The sequence below is a fragment of the Penicillium diatomitis genome, assembly GCF_028827545.1.
Source record: "Penicillium diatomitis strain IBT 30728 chromosome Unknown utg000002l_segment0_segment0, whole genome shotgun sequence".
Taxonomy (NCBI): domain Eukaryota; kingdom Fungi; phylum Ascomycota; class Eurotiomycetes; order Eurotiales; family Aspergillaceae; genus Penicillium; species Penicillium diatomitis.
This window is the reverse complement of record NW_026623174.1, coordinates 1,532,773-1,556,078: the sequence shown is the minus strand read 5'-3', so window position 1 is coordinate 1,556,078 and position 23,306 is coordinate 1,532,773. Positions and strand designations below refer to the sequence as shown.

Sequence of the window (23,306 nt, the reverse complement as noted above, 5' to 3'; positions counted from 1 at the left end):
CATTGACTTCGGGGGAGTCGATCGTCTCTGAGTCAGTTCCCCAGATTCCCTCTTTCCCCCCATCACGAGGTGTCCTCCTGCATTCCTCGGCCTACGCGGAATGTCCACCGGCCGATCGACTGATCGAATCGTCAAGTCCAGCATCATCATTGTCAACGCAGTGAGGGGGTGGAACAAAAAAAGAAAAAGAGAGTCATCATCCTCCGGAGGGGGATGGGATGAGCCCAAACGACCATTTGGCCGCGGGACGCAGTGATTGGCCAGGAAGAAGATTTTCTGATGCGCTCGAGGACGATTGGTTCGGGGAAGAGGCGGTGAATATGACGCCAACGAATGAGCAGACGTGGAGGGGCTGGTCGGCGGGAGTCCTCAGAGCCAATCCTCGGAGCCTCCGCCCCACTCTTGTCCGTTTTGGCAAGGAAAAATTGGGATGTCGTCGACTGCCGGGCCCGTTTGGGGGGGAGTTTCCTTGGGGAGCTGCGTACGAGAGCATCTTCGACGGGGAACAAGACAAGAGACATTGTTGTACAGTATTGGTTATGGCATGGAGGGTTGGAGAGAATGGATAGACTCTCTGGGGTGTGAATTGCTGTATGCAGTGATGGTCGCGAGCAAATGGCGAGTCATCGATTGCAGGGCTCATTTTTGCAGGTTCCAGTCATTGTATGATTGTTGTCGTAACCTGTAACTGATGGATCAAGCGCTTCGCGTATGTATTCTTGTTAGTATTGTACGGTTGAAGAAGCATCAGTGCCTAAGGACGCCCGTTACAGCGGCCCGCCCGACAAGGCCGGGATCTGTAGTGGCACGTCGCTCGAGGGCTGCGACGTCTTCTACCCGCTCTCTTCCTCCTCATCTTTTTTTCCCTTTCCTCTGCTCCTTCAACCAACACACCTTTTCACCACCTCGTCGAACCGGTCTATTCCTCGACAATCCCTACTCCAATCCCACCGGAACCACCAGAACCCCCTCCAAAATCAAAATATCGTTAAGAATTCCTGCCAGATGGCTTTCGCTGAGCTGTAAATCCCCCGCTGGAGAGCCTGTCATCGCCGGCTCTCCAGTCCTTCAGCTCCGATCCGCAATTCCTACTTGACGATACCTTTGATTCTCTCTTTCGACGCCCGCTGTCCAGCGTCGAAATTGCCCCCAAGCAACTGTTCCAGAAAAGCACTCGTGTGTCCCTCTCGGACCGCAGGTGCTCGTGATTCTCTCTGTTGAACCAGCGTCATTGCGACTCTTTTTTTCTCCCACACCACTCGACTCATCCGGGCTCTTGAAACCTTCCCTCCGACTCCCAAATCCTCGACGCTGCCCTTCTCCCTCTCCTGATCAACCCCCCTCTCCTCAATCGAAACGACTCTTTCCTCCTCTGCCTTGAATTTCTGCCCCGCATCTCTTGGGCGTACGGCGACAGACACATCTACCTCCGGCTGCAACCGCAAGTCTCTCGCGCAATCGCAGATACACCTGTCTTGAACACACCACCACCCTCTCCAACAAAAAACATTCCTCGTCAGCACAACTTCTTACACACACACACATACCAAAAATGCCACAAATGAACCCGTACGCCTCGAAGAGGGCTCCCAAGGGGTCCTCCAAAACCGTTCGTCCAACCACCCCCGAGTCCATGACCGTGCGACAATTTGACTTGGACCCCAAGGCGGGCAGTCAATCACAAAAACAAGTGCATGGTCGCATGGGGGGTTCCATCCCCTCTCAGCGGAAACGACGAGCCTCCACATCCTCCGTCTCCAGTGTTTCCTCCGTTTCCTCGATTGATGACCTGGAGCTCGAGGCGCTCAGTGACGAAGTTGATGATTCGGACGACGATGCGGACGATGAACAAGAGCGTCCGCGGGCGGCGGTCTCCACGTACGGCCGTCGTCCTTCCACGGCCCGGAAGACCGGACGTCCGGCTACCAAAGGCAAGCGCACCCAGGTCTCGGACGACGAGGGCTCCGACAGTCACTTCATCAGCGACCCAAGCGACTCGGAAGACAGCTCAGACGACGCCTATGCGGCTGTGGATGACATCTCCGACGGAGACGACGAAGAGGGTGACGTGGAGAAGATGGAGGAACAAATCATCAAAGACTCCGAGAATAAGCACCGGGTCCTCCCCTCGTCGGAATATTCCGATGCCCAATGGCTAGGCCCGGAACTGTTCGGCGACTCCTTGCTCCTCCCCGCAGCATCCTTTTTCGATGAGGAACAACTTTACACCGCCATGGACGCCTTTGGCGAGACCGACATGGCGAGCGAGGCCCAAGAAACCCCCGTGGCTCGCCGGGTCCACTTCGAGGAGCGCTCGGAGTCCTCTTCCGACAGCGACTCCCATTCCGACGACGAGATCCCCAGTGACTTCCTCCAGCAGGACTCTTTGGATCCCCAACTGCGTCGCATGATCGAAAGTGACAATAACGATCACTACCGCACCCATCGTCAAAGATCGGAGGAGATGTATGGGGATATTGATTATGGTCATGGCAACATCTACCACGTCGAGTCCGACGGAACGTCCGAGGGCAGCCTCAGCGGTTACGAGAGTACGATGCTTCTCTTTTCTTTTTTTTTTTTTTTTTCTCACGACTGCGACTTGACATACGCATCTTTTTACTAACAGTTTCTCTCTCTACAGGCGACGATGGTGACACCACGGACGAGGATCTGCCTCCTCCTGCCACCATTACGCACCCTCGCTCTCTGCTGCGTCGGGACTCCACCGACTCGTTGGTCGCTGCGAGCGAGGACAAGTCCACCTCTGTCCCCCGGCGACGGGGTCCCATCATGGGCACATTCGTGGCTGACCCTAACAAGCCGGTGGCCCTGGTCGACTGCACGGGCAAGCACCTGGTTATCATCCCCGCTTACGCCTCTTCGCGCCACGACTGGCTGGACTCCGCTGCCAATAGCATGTCAGGGACCGCCAACAACAGCCCGCGTCAAACTACGCTGCAGTTGATTGACGAAAGCGATACTGACGCCCTGGCGTCCCCCAATCATACCAACTTCAGTCCTATGCTGGCGTCCAGTGCCAACTTGATGATGACCGCTCTGGGTAATGACTTGGCCCCCGGTGGACAGGTCATGGGACCTCCCGAAGCCTTCTACCCTTCCCAAGACTTTGCCATCGATAGCTCCTTCGAGGACGATGATGAGGAGGATCCGGAAGCGGCGCTCAATGTGGATGATTTCATTGACTTTGGCGACGGTTCGTCGGATGAGGACAATGATCGGGACAACGAAACGTTCAATGGTTTCGATGATGAGGCCTTTGGGTCACCGAGGGCCAATTCCTCCCGACCGGCGACGGGAACCCCGACCCCCTCCCGGGCCTCGGAGTCCCTGCAGGCCAATAGCGCTGAGCGCTTCCTGAACCACCTCGACAAGGGCATTGTTACCGCCTTCCGCCGCAATCACAACCGCTACCAGGCCCTTCTTCGCTTGCCCCAGCATCGCGAGTTCATGCCTGCCAACTCCCCAGCGCGTCCTGCCAGTGTCTTCCGACATGCGCGCCATCAGGAAGTGCGTCCTCCCAGTCGCAAGCGCAAAGCCAATGGCTACGCAGGTGGTGAAGCCGTGCGACGCAAACTCATGGATGCCCAGCGTCGCACCCAGCTTCCATTTTGATCGGTGTCTTGCAAGTCTCTTGTTCTGACTTGTTCAACCATACTGGCTATGCGTGGTCTTTTGCTCGAAACCCCTCCCTTAACCTTTTCTACCGCTTACATATCCCCATCATCTCCCACCTATCTTCCCTCGCACCTCTTTTTTTTATGATGCTGACGAATTATCTTTGTTCGATCCACCCACACCCTCGCATGATACACAAATATTGTTCACATATGTTCTGAGTCGCTGGCAGACTATGGCACCGGGAAAGACCGTCGATGAATCCGTTGCATGCTCTGGAAGGGAAACACAAAACCGGAAGAGGTCCTTGTCTGATGAGCTTTAGAAGGCACTCACGAAAGTTCTTACACTGTTTTCATAGATAAGATTTATCTCGCCCCCGTATCAGCTGCCGTCCGGACAGTGACGGCAAGATGACGGGCATTTGGGCAGATCTACTGCGGTTGTTGCGGCATTTTTATGCTTCCTGTCTTATTCTTGCCCCTAGACATTCATCAGGACGTCGGCTGGACGCCCAGCCTCTGATTTTGTTGATTTAACTTGTTTTTTTTTCTTCTGTGAGAGTTACATGTCGATTTACCTCTTGAATATTGAAAAAATCATTCACTTCAACACAACTCACACACACACATGCACTGTATCTAGTGGAGTCACTTTTGTGGTTTTTACTACCATGAGCAGCATTCGCACACCAGCACCCAGCAACGCAACTCGCAGAATAGCACGGCTTGGGCCTAATTGGACATTCAACCACGACCTCTCGTCGCCAACGGCCTTCTCACAACAATACCTGAGAGTCATGGACAACCCCGCCCCATCCCTGGTGGATACGCGGCTCGTTGCATGAGTGGAGTAGATTAGTCGAACTAGACAGCCATCGGAACGGGATTCCTCAATGTTAGCTTTTCGCACAACGATAAGAGGTATGGACGATTGGAGTGGAGTCTCTTCTCTTCCCCCTTTCATAAGTGGCCAGTGCAAGAGTAATAGCTCCCAGCTGGTGTCAGTCATAAGACAAAGTTTCATAGCTAGATAGAAGGCCACCCAAGGTAGGTTCCTGAGACTCATTCTGCAGTCATGAGCCAGTAGGTCACGAAGTTCCAGAGCGGAAGGATGAAATACTTCATCCACGATAAGAAGATCATACCGCGCTCTCATAGTCTGCACCTGAAAGTACTACTTATACACAGGCAAGTATATGGTACTATAAGATTCGATGTAGCACGGTTGTCGAGAAACCCCGGGTACCTGCACGCGGCGGTCTTATGCCAAGATCGAGTTGTCCCGTGCATTAAGGTTGCCCACTTATCTTTGTGCCACGCGGGATAGTGGGGCTCTTCGAGCACGGGTCCATCTCGTTCATTGGACAGGGGAATCGATCTCCCCGCTTCAACCGAACTGTCAGACTCAGATGGTGCCGTGGCCCCAGCGCCCGGGATGGACGAACGGTCCACGGATGCGGATTTGCAACACTTTCGCGTTGTTGGTGTGGAGGGCCTGGTTCCATCAGGGCATGTTGCAGGACAAAGTGGCTTCGAATACAGGTGACTTATTTTGGCTGACTGTGATGAACACACGCTGTTTAGGGCCCGTTAGATGCCTTTTGTCGAACCTGGGAGCCCCCTCTCGGCCCGCTTGAACCGGTTGTTGATCCAAAGCCACGTCTTCAGCAGTCCCGGCACCAGAGCGGATGAATGATCCTTGCCGTCGAAGACATGGTGTTGGGCGAAGACTGTGGCCTTTCTTCGTGTGGCAATAAGCTTGAGTGCGTCTTTAAATGGTGAGGTGATCTCATATCCACCTCCGTTAATTGACATGGGAGATTCTTTGAACGATTTGTAAAGGTGACGTTTCGTCCCAGGACACCGACTTCTTTTGGACGGTCCTGATACTTATACAAGAAGTGATCGCTATGCTTGAACCGCGAAGAGATGTTCTCTCAGCCGGGAGTCTCGTCAGTGTCTTGGACACACTAGCGCACCAGCCCAGTGGCCAAAGGAAACGTTTACTTTGGTCATCGTCCTCTCGGAGATCCTCACATCCACTCGCTCATGATTCTCAGTATTGCAGCACCATTCAATATCGAAAGAGGGACTTTGTTGACATTGTAATAGGTGCTGGTGACATTGGGTGATGGTCCACCGATCACTGCTCCAACGATGGGCAGCTTGGGAGCATACCACGCGCGAATCTCAGTGGCCCATTCGGTAGCAAAACCACCACCCGAGTATCCAAACATGGTGACATTTGCATCAGCGCCGATATTGGTTGTCTGAATGGAGCTCAAAGCCGCTTTGATTGGGTCCAGTGTCTGGTACACAGTCTGTGGTCCGACCGTGAACGCTGCATTCGAGCCCTCGTAGTTGAGAATGTTGAGGATGACTCCACTTTGAAGATAAGGAAGCAAGAAAGCCAGATTAATCTTTTTGTTCCATGAAACACTCCAGCCAGTAGCTTGATATTGGAGCCCATGCGAGGGGGAGCAGTTGGTATCCACAGAATCGTATGCACCCGAGCAGGAGATGACTCGCTCAAAGTTGGACTTCACCGGCACGAAGATGTTTGTCACTGTGGCGTCGGGGTTTCTGTGCACATCCGGAGGTTAATAGAGCATTTGGCAGCCTTTTCTTGGCTGGGTGCAAAGAAAAACAAAGAAAAGACCACGGAATCGCGAGTTCTGAGAAATCATCCTCCGGGGAGGTCCTTTCCACAAATCACCCTCTGGTGGCTATTTGAAAGTGTCTTTGCTAGAGAGCTGTAGAATAGGCCAAATATGAGATTTTATGGAAGCGATCAGCTCGGCTACCAGTCCTAGGAAAGGAAGCACTAATGCCAAGAACCGCATGGTGCAAGGAGCATAACACTCTCTTGACTCTCTGAATCTGTGTTCTGAGTGAAGAGTTGTGACTGATTTTCGTCTCACTCCGGAATGGTATAGAGTTGAAGCCCGAAACCTTGTGTATTTCTTGTGCGCCAACGTGGCGGTCACGCAACTTTGATATGTTTCTGCGTGAATTGATCTGCATTCATGAACAGTGCTTTCTAGGCATTTGGGCTATGCGTCAGTGTTGGTGCTGTTACAGTGCAGATCTCACCTCCCTTGCGACACTAGAGCAATGACGAGAGATGTCATTGAACTTTGATCTCGTTTATGAAGTATTACTTTTCTACAACTACCAAACACACTTCTTTCTCTGCCCTGTTGCAAAATTTTCGCGAAAAACTATGATACCACTCCACCATCATCGAGAAGATAAATACACACGCGGATTTGAGCCAAGCACAGACGAATGCCTTTTTTTATCTAATCGTTGTTGACGTGAAAATCGTCACTTCAACGAGAGGGTACACGATGTGCATACTTTACTTATACAAGGAAGACGCACATTTGGCATGCTGGTCTGCCAGCCAAAAGAAATGATCATCAAACACCTTCCATCTGTTCACAATGATGCCGACACGTCCGATGCCCGTGCGCGACTCAAGACAAGATCATTCGTACAGGCTTGTTTTCCATATGAATAATTGTTTGATGAACCCTGCCTCCTTTCACACGACACAACTTGAATAGAGTTGGTTTTCTGTCACTGTGATGAAAGAGCTAATACCAAGAAATGAGTTAAATCGCGGCATGGCATGTCTCGCCCTATGCCGCCTTTCAAGGAGTCGCTGGACAAGGACAAAGAGTCCGGTCAAAACTGGGAAACAAGCAGGCCAGCGATTTGAAGTCCAATCCAGACTCTATGGATTGGCACAGACATTGACTGAGAATATTGACAATATCAACACAGCGTGCATTTCAAAGGACGGTAGATACAATGATTACAAATCTGTACTCGGGCAGACTCGCGAGTTTGAACAATGAGACTCGACCCTTTGTCTTTCGAGGTCGCTTGTTCCCTCAAGGGCATTCGCATTGTTAAATGATCCGGTCAGATATTTTGAGCGGAGTATCAGCCACCCAGTACAGAGGTTGATGAAAGAAACAGAAATAGATTGGGCTTTGGCACTACTTGTTATGCTTCGGTGTCATTGCATTTTGTGTGGATAACCTATCTTTTGTAGAGTATAAATTCCATCGGAAATCCGCTCCTTCGTGCCTCTCATCTCATCAACCACCTGCACTATCCTTTCCATCCAAACAATCTCTTCCTACCAGCTCATTAACATATATTATCAGAACCACGATCCATCAACCTTGACCAACCCAGTCAGTCAACGCGCACCATGCAACCCCCACAGACTCCACAAGCTCCATCGAGCGATTCCACCAACACCAGCGCCGTCCAGTACAGATGCTTCGTTATAATCCCCCTCGCTGACGAATCCATTCGCTTATACCAGACCAACCACCACCTTGCATTCCTGCTCAGCACAATCAGGGACACCGTGGACAACGAGTATCCCTACGTTGACATTGTCGGCGGTGAGTGTTTTCTACCCCCACAGACTATATCCATCACTGTCAGCAGTCCTGGGCGGTTGGATCCTGTTCTGGATCGCGAAGCTATATTGAATCATGCAAGCCAGGTGATCGCCGCGTGGTTGGAGCAGTACATCCGGCGTGGAGAAATCGTGCCTGCTCTGAGGCGCATTGTAGATGAAATTTTGAGAATGACTGGAAGCAGAGGTCAGCGTGGTGACTTGCACCGCTAGTATGCGTTCCTTCGATTGTTGAGGTAGTGTTTACTGATACTACAGGGCTCCTTATCATTGAGACTCAAATGTGGATTAGGTGGATCTCCACTCTTCTCAGAGTTACAAACAGAGTCGACCCGTTTCAACGTGTTCAAGTAGAATTCAGGTTACAAGTCATCTTCCAGGTTAGTTCTTACATGTATATCATGAGCTCATAAGCATGATCTCGAGTTCCTCGTGTCAATCTTTGTGAGAAGGGTTCATTGAACTATTAATTTGGGATTGCGGATTAAGGTTGAGATTGCATTCATTGTAGATGAGCCGAAACACTGATGCTTTACGTTATGGATTTCCGAGGGGGGGTTGGAATTCGGTCAAAGTTACCTTCCATCCACAAGTTGTACACCATTTCGGGCAGGGATGTTTTCAGACACCATCTGGGTATGGTTAGCAGCGGAATATCGGCAAGTCCGTTGCTTACATGTGAGGCAGTTACCTATCGTGCATTTCAAAGGAGAGAAGACGGATCTAAAATACGCATATCCCGTGTACTATCCGGAAGTCCTCCAGATATCCCGATGTTTCAGTCGTAAAACCCTCCGACGAGCTACTGCACGAGCACGTAGGTGACACATCAACGCTCACCCTGGCTTTGAATCACGAGCTCACGCTCCGTCTCACTTAGCGGGGCTCACAGTTCCATCTGTTGGCCCCAGCACTAAGGCTTCTCAACGTTCAGGGTAGATGCTCCTGATCTAACAAGACTTATCTAGACTTGACGGCATAGGTGATCGAGTCGACAATTCACGAGCACAGCCGTAGATAGATCAATTTCCATATGAGATAGCGATCCATTAGTTGCCTTCTGAAACTTGAACTTCTTCCAGCTTTAGTATCGCTGCTGATATAGTGATTGAATCCCGGCTTTCTCCAGACAAGGGGCTATACCCCTTCTAACAGACCTGCTCGGCTGCTCTCAATTCTGGACCACCAGGGAAGCACGGATGAAGTATCATAGTCAAATAGATACCCAGATGGTCGGTACAAGTGCAGGAGGACCTCGCCTCTTGATAAAAACATCACAGCCGGTGTCGGTTCCATGAAACTGTAGCCCCTCGTGAACGAATGGTTTGTTTTGTTTGCTACAGAGGAGGAAAGCTGTCTCGGCTACCGGAAGGAAACAAATCCTCAAGCAACGCTTCATTAGCAAGCTTCTTAGCCTCGCGGGACGGAAAGAGCTCCTTGGTGGCAAAAAGGCCGGGTCTCAACAGGCCATGGAGGGGTTCTTGATGAGGAGTATCCAGCTTGGAATACTACTATTGTTTCAATAGCAGTAGCGTGGAAACGCCTCCCCTATACCACATTGGGCCAAAAGACCTGGATGAACATACTAGTCAAAGCCAAAGAGCTAATGCAATAGGTGGAGAATCAACTAGCTCGAGCCAGCTACTAGTGCAAGACCCTTTCGCGAGTCACGTAGCCCAGAGTCTCAAGCTTACTTTTACATTGAAAACCTTTCAAAGATAGGAGGAGAAGAAAAGGTGTGTGCTACTACTGTGCTTCGATCCAGGTTTGTGGAGACCCCTGGCACTAGTACTTGTAGTCTACTAGTCAGTACTCACTACTACTTACTACTCAGTAGTGCCCGGTCCAAGACGATCTCCTCGTGTCAAATAGAGTGAACGGTTTCCCTGGCCTGTCCGTCATCCGGCTCCACTGTCCCCGGACGGATACGAGCCGTTTGACCAGATATGGACGCTGGACGGGGTGAAGCGGCATGGAGTATGGAGTGTGGAGTATGGACCATGTGGTATATTTAGATCTGGCGGTATGACCGAAAGAGGTTAAATCCCGTAGACGTTTCTCCGGTCGCACTCAAAAGGTGGCTGTGATCATGTGATGCCCTCTCGATCCTATGACTATGATGTAGGTATTCAACTACGGTAGTAGACGAGCCACTATTCCATTCTACCCCTGGAAAAATGGAGACTTGGTAGGTTCAAAGAAGCTGGGTTTCAACGAATGGAAGTAGTTGAAGTTGGGAACAGGTCAATGCACGAGCAGGACTGTGGAATGGTAATCATACAGTAGCGAATCTGGTGGTTGACGTGCCTGGATGTCCTCCATTCACGCAGGTCCATAACCCAGATGCCGTTATGTACTATGTAGTTATGTACCGCTCGAGCGCTCTGAGAAGAGTCGATTCGATGTTTGTCCATGAAGATTTTGAAGAGAAAACGGTGTTTGTCGTATTTCCTCCATCTGCCCAGTGCAGAGCGTGGATCAGGCGCCGAACTCCAGCAGAAGGGCTCCATTTTGAGCATGTACAGACTACGTCGGCCGGCGAAGACCCAACCTCGGAGCGGATGAATGACGATTGCGCTAGGATCCAGACTTGGTACTGTTCGACTGTGCCCCCGTTCGGTCATGAAAGAAGTTCAAAGAACTGTTCGATTTCTCGCAGAAGTGCCTGATTCGTGGCTATTCTTAGAGGGCGGCTAGGAGGTTAGGAACTGACGAACTGGGCGATCGTGCGACATCATCAGGGGTAGAATCGAACCTCGGGCCATGCTTTCCGTTAGTAATGGCTTTACACTTACAGACGGTCGCCTCTAGTTGGAGCGGTGCTGATTGCACAAGGTCATCAAGTTTTGCAAAAAAAAAAAAAGAAGAAGAAGAAAAAGAGCGCTATCACCGTCCGTATCAGTTCTCCTCTTACTACTGATGACACCTCGCTCGCTATTGTTCGGTCAGTAAGGTTGATGAAGACGGAGAAAATCTCAAAGTTAGATTCCTAAGTATTCTTACGGCTATTTCTCCGCGTATAAGCGTGCCTGGCTGTACGGGGAAAAGCTTAATAGTCAGCACCGCCAACCATCAGATCGAACATTTCTTGAGAAATTTGTGGGGTATACAAGGGAACTACTGACTTTTCCGAGACGCCTCTGAGCAGCGGCAGAAGCCCGATATTGGGATCATTTCCTGTACAGCGAAATCCGTGGCACCGTTGCGCCTAGCGCAGAGCTTCGTACTTGTATGCCGAGTCTACGATCGTCCAAGTACAGTGCAGTTAGAGGTAGTTTGCCCGAGCAGAGAGTGCCCGGTTTGCAGATCCTTGAGACTTCAGAGGTTTCACAGCATTGAAGGTTGTGGCAGCTCAAGATGATCTGGACCCCATTCAGCCACTACAGGATTCACCTACTGGCGGCCTGTATCTACGGTGTCGACTTGAGGTAACTTTCTGTGTAGTAACTCGAAGTGACGGAACCGACCCCTGACTCCAGGCTTTTGTCTGGGACTTGGGTTGATCCATGGTTCGGTTCGACCTTTGTACAACCATACGATGTATGTAGCGATGTATAGTAACTAACACCAGTCCGAATAAAATTCGTAACTGTCGAGATTTTCGACATGCTGGGTGAGATTGGTGAAGAGCAGTCGATCGCCACTGGGCGCTACAGCAGCACATAAAGACAGTACTGGACAAGTAGACAATAGGTATAGGTATGCCGGGTAATCACAATATGCAGAAGCCAAAACATGTAAATTATGGTCATCTGTGAGCCTGCAAATCGAGGACGTGCAGAAGAAAAAGCCGTTGCGGCATTCACCATTCGCCACCTTCCATTTTTCGAGTCCTCTTCAACAGAGACAAAAGATAGCGCTCGAGTTCGTCAGGGTTTTTTTCTGCAAATACCGGTCCCTGATTCCAGGGACCGGTACTCATCATGTCTGAGCGAGGATGCATATAGTTCGAGAGCGTCAGACCTACTCGGGTCCAGAGTCTTTACCCTTACTTTCACGCTCCTCTGAACCCTGGTCTGCGATGAGTTTCAGGGCGAGACGCTGGCGCCAAATTGGCTTTTCGACCCTGCAGGAGCGGAGCCCGCCGAAAGTTCATGATTTGGATCGGTCGCATCCCTCAGGAACACCCAGAGCCACAGCAATCTACGGCAAACACATCAGACAGGGTGATGCATGACCTGTTCTGTCTATCATCTCTGGGGCCTCTGACTCATCATCAATGTAATGTAGGCTTGGTGCCCTATGACCAGTTCGTCTCGGCATGGACATCTTATCCCCAAACAGTTGGGTGAGAAGATTAGTCATGGGCATGGGACGGGTGTTTCAGTAGTCAAGAGAGCGCGTTGACCTGAGCATTGACCCCGGCCGACTCGACTTAGTCAGCATCTTAAGCCGGATGGATGGATCCATGATCGGACCTGCACCCTGGTGTGACTGGAGGCACAGCCGAGTCCTACTCCAACATTTGGTCAATTTTACATCCTGCAAGAGAGGAGGACGAGCGACCGTAAGAGTGCAGACTGCAGAATACCCAGCAATCACGCAATGGGACAATGAGTTTCATCCTGACTTTTGGTCAGGATCATGGCAAACCAGCATCGGAATACCGATCACTTTGATCATTCCGTGGATCGAGTGCCTGCGCTGCTTTGCGTTGCATACGAGATCCAGAAATTGATCTGATCTGGCGCCAGCTTGCCGGCTCGTGAGTCGTCACATTTCCAGCCTAGAGCCAGGGCCCCGATGGACCGTAGCGGGTGTGTGCACAAGCACGAGAGGGAAACAACGTTTTTCCCCTTTTCACTCGAGCCACGACCAAGGGACGTGCAGCATGCTCTTCAGGGCCCCCTGGGGATCTTCTTCCGGCGAGTAATTGATGACGGACCACTATTTTTATGCTGTCTCCGATCGTGCCTATTGGTGCTTTGCACCCGGGATCAGAGGCCCAATGGGACGAATCCGCATCGTCCATCAGCCATACGGTCGCCTTCTGTAGTCGCCGAGGCATGTTGCAGCGTCACGGATCGCACTGCTGACCGACCTCATGCCGCCAGCCCTTCCATGTTCCCTCCAGAGTCTGGCTCTATTCGATAGATTGCTGCAGATGAGCGGTCGTGAGAAGCGGACGCTAGACCCGATCGACGCTTATCCGGCCAGATCCTGACGTTCCTGGGTGTGCCTGACAGCCAAGCTCTAGCTCGGTTCGCATTCAAGCCACTTCCCCGACGCCTGTCTGGCGGACGGTGTCAACATGTGGGGACCGGAGAGAACCCACCGAGCGTTTCATCAGGATGCTTCATGGCCGGCTAATTGGTGGATTCCAAACGCCCTTTGTGACGGGATGTCTTACTGCTTGTCCATGTCAAAAGAGGAAAAAAAAAAACACAACAACATGGTGCATGTCTCCATCGATCCATCATCTGTCCACTAGACCCTGCAGGTGCCTACCAGACTGGCCAAACAGGGTGGCCAGCCAGGGCTTTCTTCTTTGTTGTGATGCATGGTGGAGATCCCGGCCAAAGCTGGTGTCGCACCTCTAGCGGAACAGGGACGACCACGATGGAGCAGCATCAGAAACACCGACTCTGTGACGACTGGACCATCGGAGGCATTAAAAGGGCAGTAACCACCCACCCACGACTCGTTTCGACTTCAGACTCGTTCTCTTTCATCCAGTCGACCTTTCATTCGTCTTGTCTTTTTGTTCTTTCTTTATTTCTTCGCATTGCCGTCGCCTGGCCCTTGCGGCCCTCCTTCATCGTGATTCAGATCTCCACACTCGCTCAAGATATCGAGATCCCGCATCCTCTTTACCCTCGTTGTATACGGACGATCAGTCTTGATCTACATCACCCGTCCATCGTTCATTGAAATTGTTGCTGGTCTTCAATTTGCTCTTATTGAAACAAAAGACTCGCCGCACAAGCTTATAGTCTTGCTCTCGTCCGGCCTTTTTGCCTCACACCTATCTTTTCATCTCTGTTTCGGTCTTGGGTAGTCCCTCTTCATCATGAAGGCTACCACTTCTATCGCCTTCTTGTCCCTTCTGGCTTCGGCTCAGGCTACCTTCGGTGTGAGTGATCCAGGACGCGAGATTCTCACCCCGATGTGACTTATGTGATATCAAATTCTGACCGGGACTCCCACTGAATAGTATTGGGGCTCTGAAGATTGCTTCACCAACCCTGGCCGTGCTCCGAACAAGTGTAACGAGCACCAGCACAAGGGCTTCGACTGGTCGGGCCTCGCAGATGGCAGCTTTTCATCTTACGGTGGCTTTGACTTTTCTGGCTTCAGCTGCAGCAACAGCTTCGGAGGTGGCCGCCACGCCAAGCGCGGAGTACGTTCAAACAACATTTCGTCCCTCCCTCATAAGTGCCTCTGATACTAACGCTGGTGACCTTTAGGAAAAATGCATCACTGGTACCGCAGGCAAGCGTGGAAGCTCCTCTTCTTCAGCCAGCGGCGGCGCTGGATTTGGAGGCTCAATCGGCGGCTCCTCGGGTGGCAGCGCCGGTTCCAGTGCTGGTCACTCTGCGCCGTCATTCTCCTGCGGCTCACACGATAGTGGCTTCTCTATCAACCACTTCCACATCTCGACCGACAAGGACACCGACTTGCACATCATCTATGGCATGCCCGATGGCTCTTCTTGCCGCAACACCGCCTCGTGCACCTCTGCGGGTACCGATGTGAAGAACGACCAGTGCGGTGGTGCCACTTCCGTCTCGTTCGAACTCCCAGACCACAGTGACCATGACAGTTGTGACTTTGGGATCTGGAGTGTCGGTTTCGACTGCACTCCTGGTTCAACCATTCCCTTGCCCACTCCCACTCTGCCCCCTGCCACCTCGTCTGGTCCAGCTCAGACCGGTGGCGTCTCAACTACCCCTGCCTCAGTGCCTACTGACGCGAGCCCTGTGGGCTCGACTTCTCCTGTCGTTCCCTCTGGCTCGGTGCCCGTCGTCACTCCTACCGGTGCCACCACCGGTGCTCCCAGCGTGACCACTCCTGCCAAGTGGACTACCTCCACGGTGTACACGACCAGCATGATCACCATCACCAGCTGTGCCCCGACCGTCACCAACTGCCCTGCTCACTCGACCACCGTGATCACCTCTACAATTGCTGTATCTACCACTGTTTGCCCTGTGACCGAGACCGAGACTTCCCCGGCTGCCTCCACACCCGCTCAGACTGCTCCTGGCGGTCTTACCCCTGGCCAGACCGGTCCTAGTGGCAGCTCGCCCGTCACTGCGTCACAGCCTGCTGAGACTTCCCCTGCTGCCGGCGAATCTACCCCTGCCGGTTCTACTCCTGCCGAGACTGTCCCAGCTGGCTCAACCGAGACTGCTCCCGGTGGTCTTACTCCTGGCCACACCAGTCCCGCTGGCCCCAGTGGTAGCTCTCCCGTCACCGCATCTACCTCTGCCGGAACTTCTCCTGCTGGCTCTACCCCGGCTGAGACTGTCCCTGCTGGCTCCACTGAGACCGCTCCCGGTGGCCTCACCCCTGGTCACAACACGAGCCCCGCTGGTCCCAGTGGTAGCTCACCGGTGACGGCGTCCACTCCCGGCGCCAGCACGACCCCAGGCTCGCCTGCTGGGTCGATGACTACCGGCTCAGCTTCCGTTCCTGGAGACTCCACCGTCACCGTTATCACTTACGTGACAACCTCTGAATGTCCCGTCACCAGCACCGTCAGCTCAGGATCCTCCAGCACCGTGATCACCACCCACACCATCTCTACCGTGACTTTGACTTCCACTTCCACCGTCTGCACCAAGTGCACCGCCAGCTTCACCAGTCTCCCCAGCGGTAGCCAGTCTACTCCAGCTGGCCCCGGTGGCCCGTCTCAATCTGTGCCCAGCGGATCCAGCCCAACCGAGTCTGTTCCTGTTGCCGGTCACTCAAGCCCTGCGCCTTCAGAGACCGTCCCTGCCACCGGTGTACCCACGGGATCTAGCCCAACTCAGTCCGTTCCTGCAGGTGGCCAGTCGAGCCCTGCGCCTTCAGACACCGTCATCTCCACCGCTGGTCCTACCGGTGTGAGTGCTGGTTCAACTTCGCTCACCCCCGAGGATCTGACTACCTATGTGACGACTTATGAGACGGTCACCAAGTGCCCCGTGACCAACACCGTCACTTCTGGCGGATCGACGGTTGTTGCCACCACCATCTCCGAGTCTACCATCACCCTGACCTCGACTCGCACCGTCTGCACCAAGTGCACCGCGACTGCCACTGGAGTTGTTCCCGTTGGCTCTGGCTCTGGCTCCACTACTGTTCCCACCGGCGCTGATGCTACTGGTGTCGTCCCTGTTGCCTCTGGTTCCCACACTGTGCCCGTCGGTCCCGGTGCGGCAAGCACTCCCGGGGGTTCCAGCCCGGCGCCTAGCTCGTCCTGCCCCAAGGTGGTGCCGCAGTGTATCAACACCTGGCTCAATGTTGTCCCCAAGTGTACCTCCAACAGTGATGCTCAGTGCTTCTGTCCCGACAAGCAGTTCACCGACAAAGTCATTTCTTGTGTGCAGGCTTGGGGTGCCTCGACCCAGGAGATCCAGCAGGCTTTGTCTTACTTCACTGGTATCTGTGCTGCTTGGGTGCCCACTAACCCTGGTATCGTGACTGCCATTCCTTCGACCATTACCCTGGTGCCCACTGTTCCCGCTCCTAGCGGTGCCAGCGGTGCCACTGCCAGCGTGGGTGTTACCGTTGGTGCCAGTGCTGGAATTACCGCTCCCGCCGTTAGCGCCCAGCCAACAGCTCCTTGCACCACCATCACTTACTCGACCTACACTGTCACTGTGCCCCAGGTCAGCTTCGTGACTTCCACTGCCACTGGCTCTGCTGGTTCTTCTCCGACCGTCGGCCTTGTTCCCGCTGGACCTAGCGGTGCCTCAGCTGCCACTGGGCGCGTTCCCGTGCCAGTCCCAGCTGCTGCTTCCTCCACCATGGTTACCACTGCTGCTAGCAGCTCAAAGCCATATGCGACCGCCCAGCCTACCGCAAGCGCCATGCCCACATTCAACTCGGCCTCGACCGTCTCGGTTGCTTCGGGTCTCATTTTCGGCTCTCTGGCCGCTTTCTTCGGCTTGATGCTCTAAGCATCGCAAGCTGATGTTCTCTGGAAGATGTCAGTTTCTAACATCTCCACATGTTTATCTGACACTTCCCTTGTCAATTCTAAGCCGTCATGTCTTTGAACGGATAAATGTGCGATTACGTCCGTGATTCTTTTTTATTGTTATTGTTTTTCCACTGGACTGTTTAATGCAATTTCCTCCGAGAAAAAGGGAGTTCCCCTGTCACTGCAAATACCTGTTGAAGACTGCTCATCTCAAGTCGGGATGACTTTAATCTGTCCAGTGTCTTGAAACATTCACCCGCGGCGGAAGTTGATTCTGTATTTAATATTCACTCCTTAAACACATACCATAGACTTGTGAACGTGTTCTGCAGAAAGGGTTCCTTGAAGTCTTTTCACGCCTTCCAAAGACACTAGTCGGATCCATAGAATTGGCTTTCCGTGTCGAATCGAATCCAGCTGCACTTCTACTAGTAGGTCCCCCGCCACCTGCACACAGCCTGCTGCATCGATGGCTTCAAGATGGGAGGAAGAAGATGCGATGTGAGAGTTGGACATTCTTTGTTGCATTCTTGACCCGGACCGCCCAATTGGAACCGGTGACGAACCTCTTGACGAAGTCCTTATGTGGCAGAGTAAGTGTGCGTTCACGAAGCGCCCAAGATGGTAAATGTAGAATGTCGCCATTTATGTGATAGAAAGGAACACGAAGCGGTAAATCCAAGTTCTTGAGCTTGTACAATATTGCGTCCATCGTACCTTTCATGTTTCGGCATTCTGATACGTTGGGACATTCAAATTCCGTTAGTTGGGAATCTAGAAGGTCTTTCTAGGCTCAGTATGCCCATGGAGAAAAATTATATCTTATTACGTCACTTTGGAATGGGCTTCTTTCCGTATCGAATTGAAGCACTTCCAACGGTGATCTTACTGGAAGAGTACAGCGACCAGAGCTCCCTCTCTAAGAGACTAGATGCGGTATCATGTACGACGAGAACGAGAAGGGCATCCCCGACCACCCCCGACCCCCGATTCAATTCGAACCGGACATTTACAGAAGAGGACCTACTTCCCAGGCAGGTCATCTGGCCCCCTATTCCGTCTGGAACTAAGACCAAGGTCCTTCAGGGTTCTTGAGTAAGGTAAATACCTACGTACTCGCCAGCCATTCTACTGAAATGCGCCCATTTGTGATGGAACCGGGTCTTGGTTGAGATTGTATGCATTGCTACCGTACCTGGTTGTGTAGTGTATAAGGTAGGGTAGTGTAGTAGGTTAGTGTGTACTTGTATAGTGTGTACTTCCATTGCATGATCATGATCTACATATGGTGGGATCACGTCTCAATTATTGCAATAGACTCCTTGCGCGGTCATGTCAAGCTGTGCGGCCAGACATTGTCCATCAACACTCAACAGCTATCTTTGCCAACGATAAAGAGAAGACAAGAGGGACTCGAAAGATATCCATTCATCAGTCAAGTCTCAATATATCGCCCGCTTATCTCGGCTATCAGTCCGAGCTCAAACCTTAAACGAAAACAAAAAATGGAAAAAAAAAAAATTGAACAAGTTCCCGCCCCAAAACGAATCTACTGACTGCTGTCAAGAGGCAAATCCGATCATGTACATATCGTGCCATAACTTTGGACTTGCTACCAAGTTAGTGGTACTCGGGACTTTACATGCCTGTGAAGTTGTGAACAGATGGTTTTTTTTGGGGGGGGGGGGGGGGGCATTTATTTAGGGTCTGGATGCTCCCCGAAGGAGACTAGCGGCCGAATGAACCCGCCATGGCGGCTGCAGATTGCGCCGCAGGACTGATAAGCCCGTGAGCAACGATTGGCTTGGCGAACGGTAAATGGAAAACAATCACATTCATCCATGTCTTTGGTACTGGTCCTGGTGCAAGGCGCGCCGTTTTGGTCCCGAATGTGCGCTCGACGTTTGGTCCAAGAAGGGGATATCGATTGGTAGCGCTCTCTTGCGTCTGGATCCGGTCTGATCACGATTGTTATCTTGTCATTTTCCACGCGAGCTGTCACATTTCCGTTTTCGGATGCGTGCCGGCGAGGGTTGATGGTGGATGGGATCTCATTCGTAGGACTAGTGCTGGATTTGGAGGGGATTGCGTGTTGAGAGTCTGGAGAAGGAGGGGGGTATGGACGCAACAACTAGTGATCTCGCGGCGTGGTGAGATGCTGTATGGGTTGGGCTAGTATGGTGAGGGGGAACATGGATGTACATACGGTAGATGTGTGACGGTGTTCTATCTGCCTGTGTAAGATAGAGGTAGTTACGGCATGTTTCTCGTATGAGTACCCCGGTGCTCATGCGAGCCACTAAAACGGCAGATATCATTATGCTACGAAGCACCTTTTCTTCCGAATCTGTCCCGGGGCCCAGATAGATGACATCCATATTCAGCAAGTATCTGGCAATCGACTCATCTAATTATTTGATGGGAAGCAAGTCCCTAACTATGAGATGCAGATCAACAGATCAACAGCAGCATCTATGCAGAACCTCAAGACTCATAAATCACTCCCCATAGCCGTCGACCCTTCGATCTCAGCGACATGATGGTTCTTTCCACTCTGCAGAACTATTGAGCCTGGCAGCCCCATCAGACGGATAAACGCACTCCCCTTGCGGAAGATGAGCAATAATCAGTTCTTGTCCAGATAAGCCTTTCATCCACAGCCAGTCAGACTATCGACCGTCTGGGGGCTCCGTGCTCCAGGCTCCGTGCTTCCATAGCTCAAGGTTCGGACAGGGTAAGAGGTCTCTCACTTGATGCAAGCACAGGTACTCATTCGATCTGTATGGACAGTATGGACGGGGTCAAAGGTACCCCGGGTAAACTTCGCCCGAAACCCAAAATGAAGGTGGACTTTTTTTTTTCTCACTGGGGCCGTTGTTAAATCCCTGAGAGGTGCTTTCCTCCAGAACAGGAACGCCTCATTTTTCATGGAGGGCCGAGGGCATGGATAAATGAGGTGGAGGCGAGGGGAAGAAGATGTCATGTGAAGCCAATTCTCTCCATATCTTCATATCTCCGGGCTCCCGCGTCAGTCTTTGCTGTCATCTTTCCGATTTCCTCTTTCCTGCATGATTCCAAAGTATGACCCTCGGAGAACATTAGTGCAGTGCATATCAAAAGCCACCCAGATCTCTTCTTCTCCAGCACCCCGCGGCGCTGGAATGATAGTACCTAGGTAATCGTGCCCCCCCCCGCCCTTTTTTATTTGCATTTGCATTTGCCCCATGAAGAAGAAGAATGTCTTGGCTAGCATGGTCTCCCCGGAGAATCACGACTACACGTCAGTCTGGTGGCCCGAGGATCGCATCAAAGCCTCCCTCGACACGAAATATGTGCTCAGTCGTCTCCAGCCGGACAACGTCCCGCGCTTATTCGATCTGCCGCGGTGGGGGGAGGGTTTGACCAGTGAAACCTATATGGAATGGATCCTTCTCAAAGCGGGCCGTCTGTTCCTCATCCTCGATGCGATTGGTATCCCGGATCGCATCTTCGCTCTTGTCGATGAGTCCTGCGACGATGACGATCTCCCCATCGCAGAACAGAATGTTCATCGCCTGGGTCTCTCGGCGACGGGCCATGACGCCGCTCTCGAGACGAGTTTCTTCCACACTCAGTGGCGGTATCTCGTGCGTGGCATCGGACAAGGCGAGCATGTCGTCTTCACTCAGAATGAAGGTGTGCCCGTGGAAGTGACGCCTAGGGGCCCCAACGCCAGCATCCAAGGCCGCGAAGACACGGTCGATAAGGTGGTTCTCGCCGGGGCCGTATGTCGCGTGTACATGCGCACGCAGGTTCAAGTGGGCGGCGCACCGCACTTCTTCTCCGGCGCTGAAGTGTTGCAGGAGGTTCGGCAACTACGTCAGTTGGCGCATCCTCATCTTCTCTCGATCCATGCCTCTTACTTTGTAGACGATACGGTCTGCGTCTTATTCACCGGGGCAGAGGCCGAGCGCACCCTGCACAGTTTCATCACCGATGAGCCGGCGAGTTTTTCAAAACACCAATCCAAGGAGTTCCGTCGACAAACGTTGATCACTTGGCCCCATTGTCTTGCCTCCGCACTCGCGTGGCTTCATGCTCAAGGTCATGCGCATACGGCCCTTCGACCGTCCAATGTACTCGTGGACTCGAACTTCAATATCTGTCTAGGTCAGTTCCAGGCGCTGGATTCGCTGCTCACGCCGCCCCGAGTCAACGATCTGGAAGCATACCAGTACTCTGCGCCGGAACGTTGGGCCCGTACAGTGGCAGCATCCGCAGCAGCAATGCCCGCAATTCAACCCAGCACTCCAAGCAATACCCTCCTACCATCAGGAGGCCGCACGGGACGCAGGGTCAAGCCCTCCCAATCGGTACTCTCAACGCTCAATGAGTCTTGCTCATCGTCACCCGACAGTGCTCGCCCCGGTTCAGCGGCCTCCAAGGGGACCGTCATTCGCATCGGAATGCCCGGTTCATCTTCAAGATTCTCTGTCGGCTTCTCGTCATCATCATCATCGTCATCATCATCATCATCATCCTCCTCCTCGTCCTCGTCCTCGTCCTCGATGTGTGCAGCATCTTCGACAGGTCCCAACGCGGACACTTCCCGGTCTGTGACCCAAAAACCGTCGTCCCGGAGTGCACTCTGGAGCAGATCCAAGACCCTTCTATCTCCAGCCTCCATCTCATCATCCAACTCCTCCACATCCACAAGCTCATCAACCGCGTCCGTGCTCTCCCTCTCTTCCGCTCTCCCTCTTCCGTCTTCCCCTTCAACAAGACCAGGATCTTCACCCACAACCACGTCATCCACCATCTCTCCACCATGGCCATCTCCCCAGCCCACCAAGTCCTCAACTCCACCCCCAACGCAGAAAGACCTCCAATCCCACCCTCAATTCCAATCCGACATCTTCTCCCTCGCCGCAATCACCCTCGACATCCTCACCCATCTCTGCAAGCGCAGCCTCTCATCATTCACATCCCATCGCTCTGCCCGGAACCGCTCCGCCGGCCGCGGCGGCGGCATGGCAGACGCATCCTTCCACCTACCCCGCAACGCAGTCCAGGTTCAGAGCTGGATCGCTCTCCTCGAGGGCGACGCACTCAAACGGTGTCGACGCGATCGCACAAGCGATCAAGCATATCATGCCGTGCCACGCATGCTGATCGTGGTACGGGCCATGCTAGCTGCAGAACCCGAGAAGAGACCTTCTGCACGAAAGGTCAAGAGGAGTTTTGCTTCGGTGATCCGAGAAGCATCAGCTCACAAGGGGACGAACGGTCTTACGTTGCACTGTATCGAGACAGGCAAAGAGAACGATGGAGATAAGAAGCAGAAAGTCAACAGAAAGAAGAAGAAGAAGACGGAAGAACCCATAGATACGGATGCACAGAACAACCCACCAAGGAGAAGATTCGACGAAGAAGACACCGAGCCATCATCTGGATACCCTTCCCAATATGACGACACCTGCGAACCCGATATCACACGAGCTCCGATAGAGACGCACAGGAACGACAAGTCGATCCCAGACTCCTCGTCTGTCTCAACGGGCTTCGATTTCGGTCTCTCGGGGGAAAGCAGCGACAGCGAGACGAGCCAGAGTCCCACGTCCAGAAAGTATCCAGAAGATGAAGACGAAGATGAGCAAGTCGACCCGTCTTTGTTGGACCTTGATTGGTTTGGCTCACGTTGATGGCATCTGATTGAACAACTTTTGCTTGTTCTGCTCGGCGAGTGGCGTGTGACTGATGAGTCTGGAGTCTCGATAGTGGGTGGGAACGCTGAGGTATTCTTTGTGATGTCCTCGTTGCGCTGGTGGTCAAGCTCAGTTGTTTCCGAACTAATGTCTCTGCCTTTTTTTTTGGTTTTCTTTTTTTTTTTTTTTTTTCGTGCGGCAATCTGACTGGATGCGCGCGGAGATGGTGTTCATGATGTGATGATAGCCAGTCGCCGGTTTTTGCCTACGGCCGATGTGCCACGACAGACATGACATACTTTTAATATATTGAATTATTGTACTTTGCCGCCTCTTGCAATGCAAACCGTATCCAATTAACCAAGAAATTTCCAGAACAGATTTAATGAGCCGTAATCAGAAGTCTGGAC

The 23,306-nt window shown here is 52.5% G+C and overlaps 5 protein-coding genes across 5 annotated transcripts; 4 read left to right on the top strand and 1 right to left on the bottom strand.

Annotated features, from left to right (window-relative positions):
* Positions 1 to 1,552: 1,552 nt before the first annotated feature.
* Positions 1,553 to 3,636, top strand: N7539_001664 (uncharacterized protein; the record flags this gene model as incomplete). Its single annotated transcript, XM_056931267.1, has 2 exons — positions 1,553 to 2,552; positions 2,645 to 3,636. The coding sequence occupies 2 exons, from the start codon at positions 1,553 to 1,555 to the stop codon at positions 3,634 to 3,636; spliced, it is 1,992 nt and encodes a 663-aa protein (XP_056793298.1).
* A 2,038-nt stretch (positions 3,637 to 5,674) lies between these two features.
* N7539_001663 (putative lipase) lies at positions 5,675 to 6,772 on the bottom strand (the record flags this gene model as incomplete). Its single annotated transcript, XM_056931266.1, has 2 exons — positions 5,675 to 6,224; positions 6,735 to 6,772. The coding sequence occupies 2 exons, from the start codon at positions 6,770 to 6,772 to the stop codon at positions 5,675 to 5,677; spliced, it is 588 nt and encodes a 195-aa protein (XP_056793297.1).
* A 1,094-nt stretch (positions 6,773 to 7,866) lies between these two features.
* On the top strand, positions 7,867 to 8,295 carry N7539_001662 (uncharacterized protein; the record flags this gene model as incomplete). The annotated part of the gene is made up of 1 exon (XM_056931265.1): positions 7,867 to 8,295. One exon carries the CDS (start codon positions 7,867 to 7,869, stop codon positions 8,293 to 8,295), a length of 429 nt encoding a protein of 142 aa, XP_056793296.1.
* Positions 8,296 to 14,092: 5,797 nt separating this feature from the next.
* Positions 14,093 to 17,189, top strand: N7539_001661 (extracellular serine-threonine rich protein; the record flags this gene model as incomplete). The annotated part of the gene is made up of 3 exons (XM_056931264.1): positions 14,093 to 14,155; positions 14,237 to 14,422; positions 14,490 to 17,189. 3 exons carry the CDS (start codon positions 14,093 to 14,095, stop codon positions 17,187 to 17,189), a joined length of 2,949 nt encoding a protein of 982 aa, XP_056793295.1.
* Positions 17,190 to 20,436: 3,247 nt separating this feature from the next.
* On the top strand, positions 20,437 to 22,893 carry N7539_001660 (protein kinase domain-containing protein; the record flags this gene model as incomplete). The annotated part of the gene is made up of 1 exon (XM_056931263.1): positions 20,437 to 22,893. One exon carries the CDS (start codon positions 20,437 to 20,439, stop codon positions 22,891 to 22,893), a length of 2,457 nt encoding a protein of 818 aa, XP_056793294.1.
* Between the last annotated feature and the right edge of the window lie 413 nt (positions 22,894 to 23,306).